The sequence below is a fragment of the Protobothrops mucrosquamatus genome, unplaced genomic scaffold, assembly GCF_001527695.2.
Source record: "Protobothrops mucrosquamatus isolate PMUCROS unplaced genomic scaffold, P.Mucros_1.0 scaffold_257, whole genome shotgun sequence".
NCBI lineage: Eukaryota > Metazoa > Chordata > Lepidosauria > Squamata > Viperidae > Protobothrops > Protobothrops mucrosquamatus.
The window spans coordinates 1374670-1394121 of record NW_015386333.1 but is presented as its reverse complement, the minus strand read 5'-3'; the positions used below and the strand labels follow the sequence as shown (position 1 = coordinate 1394121).

At 39.1% G+C, this 19452-nt stretch overlaps 1 protein-coding gene across 1 annotated transcript in view; it reads right to left on the bottom strand.

Annotated features, from left to right (window-relative positions):
- SMYD1 (SET and MYND domain containing 1) overlaps window positions 1-17090 on the bottom strand; it is a 32731-nt gene extending 15641 nt beyond the window's left edge. Inside the window, exons 1-4 of the mRNA XM_015831484.2 lie at window positions 16671-17090; window positions 7654-7830; window positions 2019-2232; window positions 346-476 (exon numbers count right to left, since the gene is read on the bottom strand). Coding sequence (XP_015686970.1) covers window positions 346-476; window positions 2019-2232; window positions 7654-7830; window positions 16671-16987 — 839 coding nt within the window. The 5' untranslated portion in view covers window positions 16988-17090. The remainder of the gene's footprint in view (window positions 1-345; window positions 477-2018; window positions 2233-7653; window positions 7831-16670) is intronic.
- Between the last annotated feature and the right edge of the window lie 2362 nt (window positions 17091-19452).

Here is a 19452-nt window from a genome sequence, read left to right as displayed (position 1 = left end):
TAATTTATTTATCTAGATCCATTCTTGACAATACACCTTGAGTACAAGCCACTGAACCACTTAGTGGCATAGTCTTCAGTGAATAATTTTCAGCTTTCCAAGAACATAGTAAAAGTCTCCTGCATTTCCCATTCATTGAAATGGGACTTCTACAAGATAATGTTCCAATGGGTTCCCCATTTTTCTAGATGAGTTCAGCAATAGCCCTCATATTTTGTATTTTCTGGAAGTGGAAGTCGATGCATTAGAGTTAGGCTACCTTTCCTCTGAAAAGCAGATTGTTTTCTGAAAGACTTTGTTTTAATCTCTGAACAGAAAAGAATGTTGCAGAGAATGAATACTTACTTGCCATTGTTAAAGATGACAGTGCAATTGGGCCAACAATCATGATTCACCAAGCAAAGATTGGGGAAGATGCCTACGCCAACTGCCTGAAGTCCCCTTTGGTCACTCAGGGTGAAACCATTGCAATTGATCTGCTCCCACAAAAACAAAAGTAAGATGGATCAAGAAAAACAATATTTTTAGATCTGTTTCTGTGCCTACAGAGGGATCTATTTCTCAGACAGAATTTGGGAACAGAAATATGAATGAGTTCAACTCATTCCATCTATTAAGATCTATATTAAAATCATCACAAGTTACTAGCCAGGATACAGTATATAGTATATGTAAATTCCCCAATCTCTCACTGCATCTCTTGCATTTTCTTAATTTTCCTAATTCTTAAAATCCTGCAATAGACACATACACAGAAGGGTCAGAATTTGGTCATGCAGTTGTAACTTCTATCTTGCCTTTTTTTTTTTTTTGACAAACTAGATATCAGGGGAGAGTATGACTGATTATCTTCCAACCTCACAAAATTTTGTGAAGGATTCAGATGTGTTTTATCAAGGGCTGTTCTTTTTTCTATTGCTTGGAGGGGAGGGAAATAGCACCACTTGGGCTAAGTAGTTTAAGAACTTAGTGAAGTTGCTGCCCACTCAGTGGATTCCTGATGTGTAATTCTAAAGACCTCAGATTTGCCCCATAAGCCTCCAGCATTTCATCTTTAGACACTCAGTTAATTACCGTCTTCCTGCTGCAAAGGATACCCACAGTGATGTATCAGAGGACCAAGAGCTCCATTAAATAAGGAAGAAAAAGGAATGAGAGGAAGAACTTGTCTTTAAAAAATAAACAGCCATGGGTATTTCAGGAAGCAATAAAGAACAGTAATGTAATGGCAACCTAGCATGTATGTTATCATTTTAGCATCATCTTGGTTTGTTACAGATTATGCTATAAACAGCAAAAATAACCCAAACCCCATCCGTTACCTAAAAGAGTAGAGCTTTTTATAAGAGTTTTATGAAATGCACCAAACATTGTTCCACTGCTCTCTAATTGTGTTCTCACAATTGTGTGCTAAGTACTGAATCATAACTTTATTGAATATAATTGACTGCATTTGCCCAATATGCTCACTATATAGGTAGACTTTGATTTACAGTCATAACTGAGACTGGCAATTACAGTTGAAAGTTATGATGGTTATAAAGTGGGTCATTGCATGAGCATAGTCGATTTTGACTTTTTTGTGATGGACATTAAGTGAACACAATGGTTATAAAGCGAACAGTGTAGTTATTAAGTGAATACCGCAGTTATTAAGCAAAACTATTGTTTGTTATGGGGCTTTTCCTCCCAAAAAACCAGAAATAAAACATTGGTTTCAGGAAAAACTGTAATCATCCAAACTGTTGTGGTCACATGACCATGGGCAATGCAAACCACCATAAATGTGGACTGGTTGCAGGATACATTTGCTTTAGTTGTCCAGGTTCCCTCCCACAATTCCTTCCAGACTTCAACACCAGGGCTTTTTTTCTCATAGAACACCCAGAATGGAGTTCCGGCACCTTTTTTGGATGGAACCTTGTAGGATAGGCAAGGCGGGTTGTATGACGTGTGTGAGTTCTGGCACTTTTTTTTTTTTTTAAGAAAAAAAGCACTGTTCAACACTATATACATACCACACCCAATATGTGGGAGATGTATTGCATGCCAAACTGTTTGCTCTCAGGTGGCCAGAACTCCAGGAAACTCTCCAGATCCATCCGCAGCTCCTTCTTTTCCTCCTCCCCAAAATGTTCCACATGATTTTGTAGGCTGTCAGTGGAAACCAGACACCCTTCAGTAAGGCCACCTCCTTCTCTTTCAATTCTCCACAGGATTCGGGCAGCCAGCCTGGTAGGAGAAGAGTATATAACAGTATATAAGTATAGAAACCTTCCCCCCCCTGCCCCCACCCCTTTTGTTCAAGATTCTGGGAGTCTGCCTCGAATGTCCCTGCAGTTTTCTAGGCAAGATTTTTCAGAATTGATTTGGCATTGCTTCTTTTCTAGGACTGAGAAAAAGTGACCAATCCAAGGTCTCCCAGCTGGCTTTGTGCCTAAAGTAGAATTAAAATTCACGGGCTTCTGGTTTCTAGCCCAGTGCCTTCATCTCTATACCAAACTGTCTCTCAGAAACTATAAAACAAACTGCATACACAAAGACTCTTAGGGCAGCTAAGAGGATTCTGGCTTATGTGTCAGAATATTTCACAACACTTGGTACAATTTGCAGAATCAAGCAGACTCTTCTTTCTAAATTGAGATTCATGTTTAGGTACCCAAAAATAATCTGCAGCCTCTTTTTTTCTGTTAGCGAGAGAAACTGTATAAGTTGTTGGCTCTTCTAAGAAGCAACATCCATTTGGGCTATGTACAGATTTATTTTATAAACTCTTCTCCTTTAAAGAGACATGAAACAGAATTCAAAGATTATGAATTATACAAGTACATTGAATAGTAAACCATTATGTCTGGCTTCAGGGATAGTATCTAGCATCATTCAGTTCTCCTGCACATGTCTGACTTGGGGCTACTAGATATGGGCTGCATCAGCCATCCTGGACTGCAAATATAAAAGGATATCACTGATTGAAAGGCTATGTCCCTGTGATTCTGGAGAGATGGAAACCTCTTTCTTCACTGCTCTTTTTACAGAGACATTCAAACAAAATTTATCTTCCTGATAATTAATAAGTATCCCACTTGTTCTGACTCCATTTATCTTTAATGGTTGCTTGAAGACAAATGGATTGTAGTCACAGCGCAGGTAACTAGATTCTGCACAGCAGCATTAAAGATTCTTCGGAATCTGATGAACAATCCATTATGATTATTGTTGTGTCCTGGGCCTGCTGAGGAAACTCAGCAGGGCCAGAAATGTAGCAAATGGTCCTGGGCAACCTAAAAGCTGCCCGGGACCAGACTGGTTGGCGCCGATCTTGCGCGCAGGCGCAAGGCGCGAATAAAGGGGGATTTATGATTGGATGTTGAGAAAACTATAAAAGGCCTGCAAGCCTGTTGGGTTATTGAGTGGTAACGTGAAACGAATAAAGAAGAACTTGGTTAACAACTTGTGTGTCGCTTCAATGCCGCGAACCCCAATACATAAAAGTTATATTACACAATTAATGCATTGAATCTTTTGGTATTATCACCTTGTTGCATTTTAGTAGCTAGTGACTATAGCCCTTCATAATTTAACAACTAATATTATATTATAATAATAATAATAATAATTTAATTTATATACCGCCCTTCTCCCGTAGGACTCAGGGCGGTGCACAGCATATTAAAACAAATACAAATACAAAATAGAAATATAAACCCCTATAAAACCAAATTAAAAACCAAATATTAGAGCTGTATTATAACTTAGATCATGTTCTTGTTTATGTGCAACTGACAGACAGGATGCCAAATTATGATTTTAACATAGATTTTGTTATTTATTATTATTTTATTCTAGAATTTTAACTAGATGTCCCTTGAGTATTTTTAATTGTACTGTTCTCTGACTGTAATAAATATTTGAGTGGGATATAAAAAAATCTGGATGACCATCAGAGAGCAAGAAATAAATTAAACAATGTAATATTATTAACATCTAATGGCTGCCTAGATTTTTTGCTAGCCATACTTGCTAGCCAAGTCTCCTTTTAAAATATGTTTCTGCCCTTATTTGCACAGGAGAGGGATTCTCTGCTGGTGTGCGAATGTTGAGCCAGTGAAGCAGCATCAGCTGATGGATGGCCTCATTTTTAAGATGTACCCTCAAAAGTGCTAGCCTCTGAAATGCTCACAAGCAAAAGATGAATATAGCCTTTTGTGAGCATGGCTTAGGTTTAAAAAACCATGTTATGACTCAGGGGAAGTCCAATTGTTTCAACTTGCAGGAAGGCCTGAACCATCTTTTGAAGAAATTTTCAAGTGTTATAGTCCATGGATGATAAACTACAGTCTTTCTCTAGCTGTTGAATTACAATCTTTACATCACTAGTATTAAGGGCCACTTTGGTTATGTTGCTTGGTGGACATTTGAAATTTTATATTTACCGGTATATATTGTATATCTTAATGTGATCTGCTGTGGAGGTTTAGGTTTTTTTTAATGTTTTGGTTTATTGATGTTTTTTATGCTCAGAGTCACATTGTTTGAATTAGGCAGCCTTATAAATCTTGTTAATAAATAAACAAATATTTCCCATTGCCCATGCTGGCTGAAATTACTGGGATTGAAGTTCAACTATATTAGGATGGTCAAATCTGCAGAAAAAATATGAAGGCAGCCACACTAATATTGTGCATTAGCGGAGGTTGTTGAGGGTTGTATAGCAAAGCTCCAGAATGGACTTCAGAAGATGGTAGAGGACAGGAAGGACTGGAGGAACGTTGTCCATGGGGTCGCAATGGGTCGGACACAATTTCGCAACTAACAACAATAAGCAAAGCTACATAACCATAAGCCTATTTCCCCTGCCAGGTTAGTAAGCCTTATGGTTGACACAAGTTCTGTGCCACGCTTGTGAACAATAGTTTACCTGTATGCACGAATGGAAAAATCAACCTGAATTTTTCTACAAATATACTCACAGTTGGAAGCCTTTCAGAAAAAACTAACTCTCTAGCTAGAAGCATAGTTTCCATTGAAGTTCACAATGCCTTCTTGTCTCATATATTACAATGGTGTATTTTTATCAAGATCCTATAAATAGGATGCCTGATAAGTGTGGAGTTCCACAGTAGTTAAACCTGAGAGAGTGCATAAATAGCCATTTCAAACATTCTTTCAAGCTGTCTTCCTTTAATAGAATATTAACATGCTCATATAATATTTGGAATGCCTACCTGTCTTTTTAAAAACAACTTTCTCAGTTTTGTGGTGAGCAATGAAAAAGTCAGAGATATACTCCAAATAATTTGCCTTGGCTAACCAATCACCTAATGAGCAACTGCCACAGAACTGAGAATCAAATCCAACAATTATTATAAGATATTATATAGGTGCAGGGCTTTTTTTCTCATAGAATGCCCAGAATGGAGTTCCAGCACATTTTTGGGATGGAACCTTGTAGGGTAGGCAAGGCGGGTTGTATGATGTGTGTGAGTTCCGGCACCTTTTTTTTTTTTTTTACAAAAAAAGCACTGTATAGGCAGCCCTTGTTATTTGCAATGGTTCTGTTATAGTGTGAAAGCGTGGAAATAAAAAGGCCAAGTCAATGGAAATTGGAGGTTAAGTTCCAGAGCCTATGGTTGCCCTTTTTTCAAGTACCCCCGTTCTTTTTCTTCTATTGAAGTCATAGATGTCATATATTTGCTCCTCCTTCTCCTTACTTAATCCCAGCAGATCCTACTGAATCAGTCCAGGTGTGAGGCTCCATATGACTTGAGCACAGGTGTCAAACTCAATCACATCACATGATATATAGTGCCGTATTGTGACTTTTTTTGCCTTTGCAGCACTGGGGTGGGTGTGGCTTGTGCATGACACATCCGGCCCATGGACCGCCAGTTTGATACCCCTGGACTTGAGGGATCCATGGTGTTCTCTGCACTTAGTTGTTTTCTTGCAGACATTTCATTACCCAAACTTGGTAAAATCACCAGTGCTAGTCATCACCATCACTGATGATGTTACCTAGTTTGGGTAATGAAACATCTGCAAGAAAACAACCAAGCTCAGAGAGCACCAAGGACCCCTCATTTCAACTCTGAGCTATAAATATTCTCCTTTATTGGTTTGATATGACTGGTCAATTGACTGCAGAAACTGGTCAATTTCTTGGTTATGGAAGAAGTTACATTGTTCATACCACTTGGTTTATAATGATCTCCCTGCTCGGCATGGTTTTTCCAAATCTCAACAGAGGGGCCTCTTGATCATGCTGTGGAAATCAGTAACGTTCACAGCCTCTAGAAGATCCACACAGCTCACTGTAACGACAACTAGTGGTTGAGATAGTCCTGTGTCCTCTGAATCCTGCAGCTACAACACTGATGTTTCCTACCATTCTCCAGAAGCAGTGCCAGCTGTAATCACCAGCTCTCTGAGCAGGGACTTCAGAGGAAAAAGAACTATACAGTCATTGAGCTATAAGCATCCTGTGGATAGAAGCAGCATCCCAACAATCTCATATGAATCTCTCTCAATGTCATCTTCCAGAAGACCTTTTCCTGATCCTTCCACCTTCTAAATGTTGCTGGACTAGAAAAAGGCCTTTGGAATGTTTTTGCCCATTCACTATAACATTCCTATCCATCAATCACTGAAATTATCTCAATTTATGCAGTTATTTATGGTTTCAGAAAGAGAGAAGCCTTTACATATGCAACTGAACCTACTGTATGTTGATTTCTGTATGAGCCAGGAGCCTTTTTTAACAGGCAAAAAACACCAATTGTATATTGTGAGGAAACAGTGTTGAACTTGATGTGGGGACCTCATTTTTTATGTTGGAATGGGAGTAATGGTGAAACTATATATGTGTGACATTTTCATAAAACCCCCTGGGGAATTCTTTTTAAAAATCTGCTTTATATACTACAATTTAGATGTATTTTACATCTTTTTTCATTTTTACTTGTTTTATTTCTCTTTGTAGGTTTAAATGAATTCTTTAACATCAAAAGAACTCTTTAAAAATTGAAGCTGTAAACTGAAAGGAGACCAAGAAATATTTTAGACAAAATTGAACAGATGGAAATGCAACAGCAATAAAAGAATTCATGAGCATCAACAACGGAGTAAATGATAAAATAATTTTGATGCTCTATCTCAAAATGCTGACACTTGTTCATTTGTGTTGGACTGCAAATATGTAATTGTAATGTTCCTATAATTTCGCTGCACATATATTGTCAGTTTCACATTGTAATACTTTGATTTGGATGCAAGCATACGTTTCATCATTTCATCACCATCATTTGGACCATAATATTCCAGAGAAATGGGTCTTCTCCATTGGCACTACAATGGGTGAAATTGTGAGGATTGAGCAATCACTACAACTAGAAAAATATTAAAACACTGTCTTCCATTTTAATAATGGAATTCAATGCCTCCTTTCATTTCATGCACACAGAAAAAAAAGAAGCAAATTAGAATAAAACATTCAAGAGGATAAATGGTAATTTTTGCCAAATAGACTTTCCTTCCAGAGAAAAGGGATTAAAAAGTGTCCTGCATTTCAACTTGCTTGAACCTTGAACAAAGCTGTTGTTTAAGCCATAAATATTTCATTACAAACTCATTAGTTCTCACTGCTGATCCTTTCACCTGATGTTTTCATTTGGGGCTACCCCACGCTTTTTGATAGCAGAACATTCACTCTTGTGATCCAGCCAGGCATCCTTCTGGCAGGTACGATCACAGTAGTGGGCAAACTTGCACTGGCCACAACGATGGAGTTTCTCATGCCTCTTGAAGCAAGTATGGCAGACAAGGTGCGTGAGGCTGAAAGGAGGAAAACAATGCCTTAATCATCACTTGGAAATTGCAGTTCATCTCTTAATTAATAAGATTCCACAGCATGCTCCCAGATTTTCCAGTGCCCATTTTCAAAGACATTATGCACACGCGTGCGTGCACTCACACACACACACAAACACACACTAATTTCCTTTTTCCATTTATTCCCTACCTTTCTCAAGAGCTCAAGGCAGTCTCCTCTAATTTTATTCTCCTTATTTAAAAAAAAGTCAAAATGGTCGATACTCCTGTTTATAACAGTGAGCAAGAAAACTGTGCGTTGGTTGGGCTGAAACATAATGACTGGCCCAAAGTCAGCCATGGTTGAGGGTAAACTTGAGCCTTGGTTAACCTAATCTTAGTGTGAAATCACATCCACTTCACTGGCAAAATATTTGCTTTGGCAGATAATTTTGTGTCCAAGGCATAACATTATTTCATCAGCAAATGCAGCCTAGGACTACATTGGCTTTTTATGTGGTGGTCCACTAGGACACTTAGATACCTCTCACAGTTACTACTGTTGAACCAGATATCGCCTATTCTATTCTTATGCATTTGGGGGGTTTTGCCTTAATTTTCTCACCACTGAACTCCATCTTATTGGATAGGGCCCAATGCTGTCAAGATCTTTCTGAATCTTGAGTCTGTCTTCCAAAGTGTTAGCAATTACCCCAGCTTGGTGTCATCTCCAAATTTCACGAGTTTCCCTTCTATCCCCACGTCTAGGTCATTTGTAAAGATGCTGAAGAAATCTGGGTCCAAGACCAAACATTGAGGTATCCCATTGCATGCTTCTCTCCGTATAGATTTAGTTCCAAGTATCCCTTCCAAGTATACTACATTCACAGCATTTTGTTGATCCACTAATTTAGTTTATCAAAAAAAAAAGACAAGATTTATCTAGCATGATCTGTTTTTAACAAAACCATTCTGGCTTCCACTAATCACTTGTTTGTTTCTAGGTGCTCACAAGTCCTCTACTTGATTTTCCCAGGTAGAGATGTCAAACTGATTGGCTTCTAATTTCCTGAGTCCATTATTCCTCCTTTTTATAGATTGCTACTGTATCAATTCTTTTCCAGTACTTTGGTATTTCTCATTTGCTACATGAGCTTTGAAAGATTACATTCAGTTGCTCCAAGATTATACCTACCGGCTCCTTCAAAATTCTAGGATAAACCATCTGGCCCAAGTGATTTGTACTCATCTAAAGTGGATAAGTATTCTCTTACTAATTCCTAATCTATTTTGAATTATATACCTGTTCAATCTCCCTCTAATAGGTTGGGCTTTTTCTTCATTTTGCATAAAAAACAGATGTAAATAAGAAATTAAGCAGTTCTGCTTTCTCCCTGCTGCCTATCACCTTCTTCCATCTGCTCCCATGAGTGGACTTATTGTTTCTTTGACTTTCTTCTTGTTCCTTACATATTGAAAGAAACATTTTTTTATTATTTTTGGCATTGGTTGGTAGTTTTAACTCATTCTGAGCCTAAGCTTTTCTGAGTCCCTCCTTGCAGATTCGGCCTGTTTGTTGGTATTCTGCTTTAGTTATGTGCCCCATCTTTCCATTTCCTATATTTGACCTTTTTTTACCCTCAGTTTGTTAGAGAGCTCTTTATGGAACCATACTGTTCTCATCTGGTGTCCAGAGGTAAAATCAGCACTTAAACCTTTGGCCTTCCAAAAGGACCTTGAAATCTGGCTCTGCCAATTGGCCAGGGTCCCAATGGGGACATGTCATACTGGAGATGGTTAATGGACTGACATAAAACTCCACCTCTACTCCATTTGTGCATCTTGCTCCCTTTCTTGGCATCTTTATTAATTTTAGGTAAATATTTGATATTTATTATTTTAATATTTTATCTTGTTTTATTTGGTTATAAGCCACCTAGAGTTGGCGAGTTGGCGAGATGGGCAGTATATAAATTTAATAAATAAATAAATAAAATCAAAAATCTTTCCTTTCAGAATAGATGTTTGTTTTTTTATCTCTTGATGGTATAGTTTGATCCAAATTACCTTTAACTCTGTATCTTTTGCTGTGATGAGAAAGTTGAGACACTACTTTCATGATCTCATTTTGTGGTGAACTAATCTCCAGCCCTCTTTCTGAAAGTTTGCTGTAGCACCCTTAGGGTCAGAATCAAATAAAAAAACAAACTCATTGAATTGCTTTCTATAAGCAGGGTTGCTAATGGTGGGATGCCTACAGCATTCCTATAGCAGAGATACTGGTCTCTCTTATAAATTCTAACGGTCCACTTAAAATGGGCATTCTGCCATTTCTTGAAGTTGGTTATCTGTCTTAACAGCTCTCTGTATGACATTTAATGAAAGGAAGAACAAATACAGAAGAATAAAAGACACTTTCTCCATGCTTTTCTTCCTATGGTTCAAATATGATAAGGTCATTGTGTTAAGACAAGGCCAAGTCCGATGACAACTGAAGTGTAAACCAGACTCTCAGCTTAAAATGGCTTTTCCAATTGCTCTGGAGAAACCACATAAACCAGGCAGAATCCTTATGGCATGCACTATGCAAGGCTGACATCAGTCTGAAGTACCTGACTGGTTTCTATCAATTGTCAAGTCAGTGCTGTGAAAAGATGCTGCAGAGTTTGTTCTCCTTATAAGGAAACAAGGAGACAGAAGTCTGATTAAAACAGCTTTAGCTTCTTTATGTTCAAAATAGAAAAAAAATGGAACTTTGATTTTAAGTTTTAATGATTAGATTAGATTAGGTCATGTTGTTATTGAAATGGTTTGTATTTACTAGAAATGTAAAGCAAAAAGTTGAGGCTGTTGTACTGAAAAGAATTGGAAGTCATTCTTTTCTTTTTCTCTTTTTACCATACACTCCTTTCCCCTTTCCTTTTTGATCTGTATTTCCATTTGTATTTTACAGTATAATAAACGCTAATAAAAACACTTATAGCTGAATTAATCTGTCATAGGATGGCAAATAGCAACATTTTTCAGGAAATAAATCCCATCAGGCTCATAGAAACTGCAAATCTGTCTACCGGAGGATAAATTCCATTGAACTTACTGGGTGGCTACAGTCTTGTGAAAAAGAAAGTACACCCTCTTTCAGTTCTATGATTTTATGTATCAGGACACAGTAAAAATCATCTGGTCCTTAGCAGTTCTTAAAAGTAGATAAATATAACCTCAGATTAACAACACATGATATATTACAGAATGTCATCATTTATTTTATAAAAAGAAAACCAAGTTGTATTTACCTGCTTACCTAAGACCATAATTTCCTGGCAGGACTAAAATGAGAAAATACAGTAAATCAAGTAAAAAAAATTCCAAGCTCGTTCTAGACTAATACAGTATTCTGAATCCCATAGGAACCAATCAACTTTCAGGAAATAGGACAAAACAGTTATAGCCACGATGATGCTTGTCAGTAGCTGGCATGTTGCCTGTGATTCAGGATATAATATACTGCCATCAGGACTGTGGCCATTGCTAGACTGAACTACCTTGAATTTATCCATAGTCTGTCTCTGCCTCAAAAATGATTCAGAAAGGTATTTTGGAACATGGAGGACTGCAAGGGCAGCACCTCTTTAGAGCAATATCTTTTTAAAGTCTTCCTCAAGAACCTGAAGAATATAGCCTTAGGGGTGTTTTTGTATTGTTTTTTTTTCCCTGGCTTTAAATTGGTGACTATCATCCCATCTGCTAGTCACAGTTAAGGTATGCATTGTACAGGTAGTCCTTGACTTACAACCATTAGTTTAGTGACCATTCAAAATTACAATAGCACTGAAAAAAGTGACTTACAACTGATCCTCACGCTTACATCCATTGTGACGTCTCCATTACCACATGATCAGAATATCGGTGCCTGGCAACCGGCATGTCTTCACAATGGTTGCAGCATCCCAGGGTCATGTGATCACCATTTGGGACCTTCCTCAGCTGGCTTCCAACAAGTAAAGTCAATGGGGGAAGCCAGATGTGCTTAATGACCATGTGATCCACTTAACAATTGCAGTGATTCCCTTAACAATCATGGCAAAAAAGGTCATAAAATTGAGTGTGACTTATTTAACAATGCCTTGCTTAACAATAAAAAATTTGGTCTCAGTTATTCTTATAAGTTTAAGACTACCTATGTAAAGATGTGCTTTTTTTAATTGGTCCTAAGCTTTTCTGACCATGCCCTGTAACATTTTATAAGAGGAGTACATTTTTCACACATGGTAATATTTTATACATTGTAAAACAAATAGTATAAAGTTTTACAGCATAGGGTTGTTGTTTTTCCCTCATTCCTTTTTCCCCAACACCTTACCAAAAATTGTCTCTAATAATTTATACTTTCCAAAGCGAACCATCACCCAACCACCAGTCTGGCTTGGAAAGGGTGTTTCCCAGCAGAGGATCCTATGAGAAGAAAGGAAGAAAGGATGCATTTTCTCTTTCTCTTCCTCCTAGTCTTTGCCCTGGGAAAAACAGAGATCCAGGCACGCTGCAATTGTCTGCCAGGTTCTTCCAGGCTTGCTAGAATTATCATTGCTGCAGAACAATGACAACAAAGTCGGGAAGCAAAGTCCTCTTTTCTTCTCACCATTCATTGCTGGGCCAAAGTAACATTAATGAGGACTGTCTTTATATCATTTCAATGATGGGTGGGTAATACTAAGCAGATGCTGTAATGTAAAAGGGCCTAGCACTTTAAATGACAGAGGGAATGGTGAGGGTGACCTTGCTTTTCCTTCTACTTCTTAGATGCATACACATATTAGATGGACACTATTTTCTGTTATATACATAAACACGATTATACTGTGGTTTTTGCACAGGAGCATTGTTAATCTTTACTGTATTATTTCAATTTTAATAAATGCATTGCCAAAAGGATCACATTGACCCACAAACAATTCCCAATACAGCTAATCTGAGATGGAATTTGCTTTTGAGAATTGAAATATGATATGGGGGGAGGAGCGAATGTTAAATTCTATCAATCATCAAAGAGTATACTGGGCTAATTTCCCCAATTTATTGTTCTCCAGCTGTGTTGGCATGACAGAATCAATGTTCTCACACCTCCAGAATGTTGCTATTGAAGCGTCTAGGACTGGATCTCCAACATACCTGGATATACAAAATGTATAACATTTGCCTTCTCCAACTGGAAAAAGCTACTATGTCTGCAGACATTTTTCTCAATGAGAAAACTGCAGATCTATCTTCTAGCTCAACTGTGTAAAGACCTCATAAATGTCTGAAATGAAATCCACCATAATCACACATGCCCTTTTCCAGGATTTAGTTGCAAGGACTCAAGAGGGATAAAAATAACAGTGGACTGCAAAATTGCATCAATTGTACCGGTAGTCATGGAAGTGAAACTATTACTTATGAAAATATTTTAATAAAGCAAAACATAATTGTTTTGAAGACAAGTGAACAGCAACCAGAAAATTGTTGTTATATAACAATAATGACTTCCACTCAACAATATCCCTAGCAGCTACAGTTTCAAAGTTATCTGTAAAGCTTATTGTCATGTATAGTGTATTAGAATGATCTAGATGTATAATAATGAAGACCTGAGTCACTATAATCAGGGCTTCTTGGTTCATGGTTCAGATATGTCTGCAATTGATGCAGCAGCATAGCTGGTTTTCACTTACTCTTCAAGTCATTGCCTTGAGTCCAAGCTGTGACCATTTTCTTCAGATGGGAGATGACCCCATTCAGATTATTCTAAAACAATTCAATTATTTTAACAAGCCAAGATATTTCTGGAGAAACATAAATCCATTTCTGCTGGATTTCAGACATAGCTTCTGTTTGGTCTAACCTGCGGACACTAGATTTCTACAGACTTTTTTTGCAAGACTTAAGATATCCATTTTGTCAACTAAACTGCTCCCTGTTGCCCTCTTTAAAACAATAATTCTAGAATTCTGCCCTTCTCCACTCAAGCAATTTAGTGGCATGCCTTCTGCAGTTCCTTTGAAGTCTGTAGACCAAATAATTATTTTCTTAAAGAAAGAAAACCACATGAAAGGTGAGTTTAGCTTCTGGAAATCAATTAAAATCATAAAATAATAGAGCTGGAAGGGACCCAACAGGTCTTCTAATCCAGGGCTTTTCAACCAGTGGTACGGGTACCACCTGTGGTACATTGGCACCTGGCAGGTGGTACGCAACCATCCTAGAAAAGTGGTAGTGGGGGAGGGGAATGAGCTGAACCGGTGGCAGTACCGTACAAGCCTGAGCGAGAGATGGCTGGAGCTGCAGGGCTGTCAGGGCTCAGCGGAAGCACCAGGATCAGCGCTTCTTCAGGGCTGTCAGGGTTCAGTGGAAGCGCCAGGATCAGCTCCAGGCTCCAGCTGGAGCTCGGTGCTGATCCTGGCACTTCTGCTGAGCCCAGAAGAAGCACCAATCAGCTGGAATGTTGCAGCATCTCCAGGGTCTTGTGATTTATATTCAGATGCTTGGCCACTGATTCATAATTATGACGGTCACAGTGTCCCAGGGTCATGTGAAATGACCAAAACCTGCTGCAACCACCCAGCAGATGGGGAGGGGGAATAAAAACCAAACACCCCCACCCCATCCCTCTGCCAATCCTCAACAGAAATGCTCACAACAATGGAAACCTCAGACAGGAGGAAGAGCGCAGCCGGGTGGGTAGGCAGGTGTCTTGCTCGGCTATGGCTTGGGGGGCACTTTTTTCAGTGCCATTGTAACTTCAAATAATCATTAAACGAACTGTTGTAAGTCGGGGACTACCTGTACTTTATCACTTTTTTCCTTTTTTGGGGGGGTCATCAAGTTTTTGACACCTTGCTAGGCGACTGATGGTACTCGGATGTTGCCATATCCTAAAAGTGGTACAATGGGTGAACAGGTTGAAAAGCCCTGTTCTAATCCAACCCCTGGCAAGAGTCTTATACCATCCCAGTCAAATGGTTGTCCAGTCTATTCCTGAAAACTTCCAGTGATGGAGCACCCACAACTCTAAGAGGCAAGTGATTCCATTAATTTCTCACTGTCAGAAAATTTGTCCTTACAGGTTAGATCTCTCTTTGATAAGATTTCACCCATTACTTCTTGTCCTGCCCTTAGTGCCCTATAGAATAAATCAAATCCCTCTTCTTTGTGTTAGCCCCTCAAGTACTGGAAGACAGCTACCATGTCCCCCCTAATCCTTTTCTCCAATAAGCTAGACATGCTTAGCAACCTCAACTGTTCATTGTATGATTTAGCCTTCAGACCCTCTGTCAGTTTTGTTTCTCTTTTCTGCATCCTTTTGAGAGTCTCAACAATTTTTTTTGTATTGTAATGACCAGAACTGGATGCAGTGTTTCAGGTGTGGTCTCACCAGTGCAATGTAAAGCAGTACTGCCACTTCTCATTGCCTTGACGCTATCCCTCACTGCAGTTCTTCACTAGGCTATATATTTGAAGAAAATGTTCCAATGGACATCCAAAGGTTTCATGTCTAGGAAAAGTAGCAACATTGAATAGCGATGATGATGGACGAAGCTAGCTTAGCTACAGCAGTGATTCCAAAGCTGAGGAATTAATGTACACTGCTCCCTTTCCTCCCAGCCAAAGGGAAAAGGCTCAAGGAGATTCGAGAGGTTGAACTAAAGAAGCAAAATAGCATGCCTAAATATAGCACCAGGACCCAAGGAGAGCACTGAGAGAGCCTCTATTACTATTCACATTTGGAGGAAAGGGGCTAAAGGAAAATTTAGTGCTTTACTATATAGTGGCCTGAGTTGATGGCAAAGCCAGTGTTGTTGATCCTACATCATTTTTGCAGTTCAGCATATGTTCCCTATGAAAAACCAATTTCCTCTTTTAGATTTTGTTAGTAAGAAGATGCAATATGGGTATACTAGGAATGGCATCCCTACTGTCATTTCAGGGACACAACTTGTCCAGCACTGGCCACATCCAAAAGCAGGTAAGGTAAGACTAGCATATTCCTCCAGATTGCTGATTAAGCAGGGCTCCAGGTCCTACAGAAATCTGTGAACAAAGTAATCTAGCTAAACAGGCTTCCCTATTTCATATATCCATAATCACCTATGGATTATAAAACAGAGGGACCCACCAAGGTACAGTCCTACAACTAAGGCACTTTCCACCCACATTGTCTGTGCATTCATGATAAATTAAGAAGTGATAGTCATCCAGTAATTCTTGGAGAATCTACTTGAGATCTTATGCAAATTTAACTTCATATTCTGATTTTTTAAAAAAGGCCAGGAATTTAAAGCATCCTTTTTAAATTTTAGAGAAGAAGGGATCTGGAGGGAAGCCAATAGGGAAAATATTTTATGAATCTTATTCTCATCATTTTGTATTAATAATATCTGAGTAATAGCTATTATCAATGAAACTGCCAGTAAGAGCTTCTGGATACACCAGACTGCACAATCTCAGTTGATTGTTGATATATGTACTCATATAGTACCAATAAGGTGTTAAATGTTCTTCTGCATATACCCTGAGCATATTATGCTATTGCATGGTTGTGGGGAGGGGTTATCTGAGCCTGACAAGCAGTGATTTTCTAAAGGTACACTACAGCTTCCAAGTCAGAGATGAAAAGAGGAATCTCTTGTCTCACCATTGTTCCAGAAAACTAACTCTGTCTAAGAAGTCTCTTCCTCAGCTACTCCTATTGTCTCATCCGTGAGTTGGACAAGGAGTCCTAACTTTCTCCCTGATTATGACATGATGAATAATATCTCTCTTGTACCATCTCTCTCTTTTCACTTCCCACTTGCTTCTTAACAATGCACACAGCAGTTTTCCCTGCTTACCTGTCAAATACCACTGCAGAATAGGCTCGCTCTGCAAAAATTACATCTCCAGCCCAAAATTCTTTTGTTGCTTTCAGTCCCCTGCCTTTGCCTTCTGGATTGAAGACTTCGACTGTTTCCATGCCTCCTTTTTCTATATCAGGACATCTAAGCTTTTCACACAGGAAGGTTCCAAATGACTCAGATTTTGTGTCACTCCTGCTCTTTAAAGACTTCCCAACTTTCAGAGAACCAATCCTATAAATGGGCAGTCTTAGGACCTCCCAAATAGTACCCTTCCTCCGTAGGGAACAGGAAAGCCTTATTTTTAAGTTCATCAAATGCCTTTGCAGAGAGAAAAGGAAGGTTGGCAACACACTATCAGGGTTATCTTCATGAAACCCTGAGTAAAATTCTATTACTCTTGGAAAAAATGGTCATGCAACAGCTACAACATTCAATTTACTGTCTCCTATTGGGAAGTTAATGTGTGTTCTGGCAAGTATTTTTAGAAGCCAGATGCTTCTGCCTGTCAGAGATCAACAGCTGAGTATCTGCTAAGTGGCATGACTGGTATGCGGTGTCTATTAACATTTAATATTATCTGCTCTCCTTTTAAAAAAAATAAACAATGATGCATTTATTTCATATGCAATCAGAGCTATACTAGGTTGAAATTTAAAACCAGGAGCTGAAAATATTCCCTGGTAGACAATGTAGTTAGGTCCCCATCTGAGAAATGTGTGAAAGTAAAGTATAAGAAGCCAGAAGACCTTGCGGGATTCACTTTCCAAAACGATAGTAACAGCTTTTGTTATGTTTTGCCTACCAAAACATAAAAAGTGTTACTTATGTTGTAGTAAATACTAAACTACACTAAATATAATATTATTCTATACTAAATAAAAGTAACATTTTGTGCTGAACTTCTGTACTAAGGGAAGTCAAATTTAATCACACTATAAGGTGAATTCCATTGCCTGGGAATAGAAATTAAAGTTACTGTTGAAATATGTAACTTTTATTGCTTTGTAAATTTATTTTATACCTAATAATAAAGAGAGGAAGGGAATAAAGGATGATTTCAATCATCCGCCATTAATAAAAGTCTGATTTTTGTAATTCCTGTTATTTTGATTATTTCACTGGGCATTTTTGCAATTGTAAGAACTGGAATGTGTCATTAATTCATGCAGTGGTCATTTCTAGGAAAGCAAGCTTTTTAAGACATGTTTTAAATTGGCACACATACATTATGTAATTAATCTCTAAATTAATCCATTTTATCTCTGATAAAGAAGGCAATTTCCCTCCCCTTGAAAGGATTTATCATCCAAGAGAGGACTGGAGACTTTTATCTTTGAATTTTTAGCAGGTGGTTGAAGGAAAGGAAATAATTTAGACATTTCCCAGATTGTGGGGTAAAATTTTCTAGGGTTCAGGAAAGAATCCAGTGTATCCAGATTTCTAGATGCAATAAGTATTAGTAGGGAACTGTAGTGCTTCAAAAAAGGTGCTTCAAAGAGAGTGGGGAGCTAACATAGCACTTATTAGTAACTCTCTTAATGCAGCTACCGTGTTTTTCCAAAAGTAAGACCCAGCCCAATAGTAAGCCATAGCTTGATTGGGGGGGGGGTCAAATATAAGCCCAACTCCAAAAGTAAGCCTAGTTTTGGGGTGAGGAGCACCCCCAAAAATCAAGCTAGGACAGGGCTAGGGGGGTGAAGCTGCCCCATACATACCGCACCCATTTACTTTACTGGTAGGACGACCACAGCCAGGACTCCCACACCCTGACACCTGTCACGCTGCTGTTTGACTTCTTCTGCAGCCATTTGCTGCCACTTGCCGCCAGATGCCATGTGGCGCATTGCGCCCTTGCCACTGCTCGCAGCAGGATGCCACATGGTGCTTTGGGCCACTTACACTCTTCACACACTTTGAGCCGTTTCTGCTTGCTCATGCAATGCTTCAGGCCGCTTCCACTCCTCACACATTTCAGACCACTTCTGCTTGCTCGTGCAGCGCTTCGGGCTGCTTGTGCTTGCTCACACAGTGCTTCGGGCCAAAGCACCACGTGTCCTCCTGCTGTGAGCAATGGACGCAGCCTGAAGTGCTGCGGGAGCAAGCACAAGCAGCCTGAAGCACTGCACGAGCAAGCAGAAGTGACCTGAAGTGTGTGAGGAGCAGAAGCGGCCCGAAACACCATGCAGTGTCCTGCCGTGAGCAGCAGCAATGGTGCAATGTGCCACATGGCATTCAGTGGGAAGTGGCGGGAAGCGGCCACAGAAGAAATCAAGCAGCAACGCGACAGGTGTTGGGATGTGGGAGGCCTGGCTGTGGTGGTCCTAAGGTAAGACACTCCCCCAAAATAAAACCTGGTACCTCCTTTGGAGGCAAAAAAAAAGAAAAAAAGACTGGGTCTTACTTTCAGGGAAACACGGTACATCTTTTCCTAGTGGAGAGCGACTATGTAGCACCTATTAGTAATTCTTTAAATAGCTGCATCTTCTATTAGGATTGCACACTTGTCTCTGTATAAACCTGGGAAAATGTGTTTGTTTTAAGGAGGTGTCAGCACTTGTTATATATGTCCAGGTACACACTAAAGCACTTTCTTCCATTTAATCAGAAATCCATCTTGGTATTGTTGTTTTTTTTAGCAAGAGCAAGAGCACTTAGTCTTATAGTGCTTTACCTTTCTAGATGCATGGATCAGTGGTGATGGGGATGGTGGAGGGGTGGGGGATGGTTTCATACATGCAACTTAATCCCACCCATGTGCACATGAAGTTTCGCATGC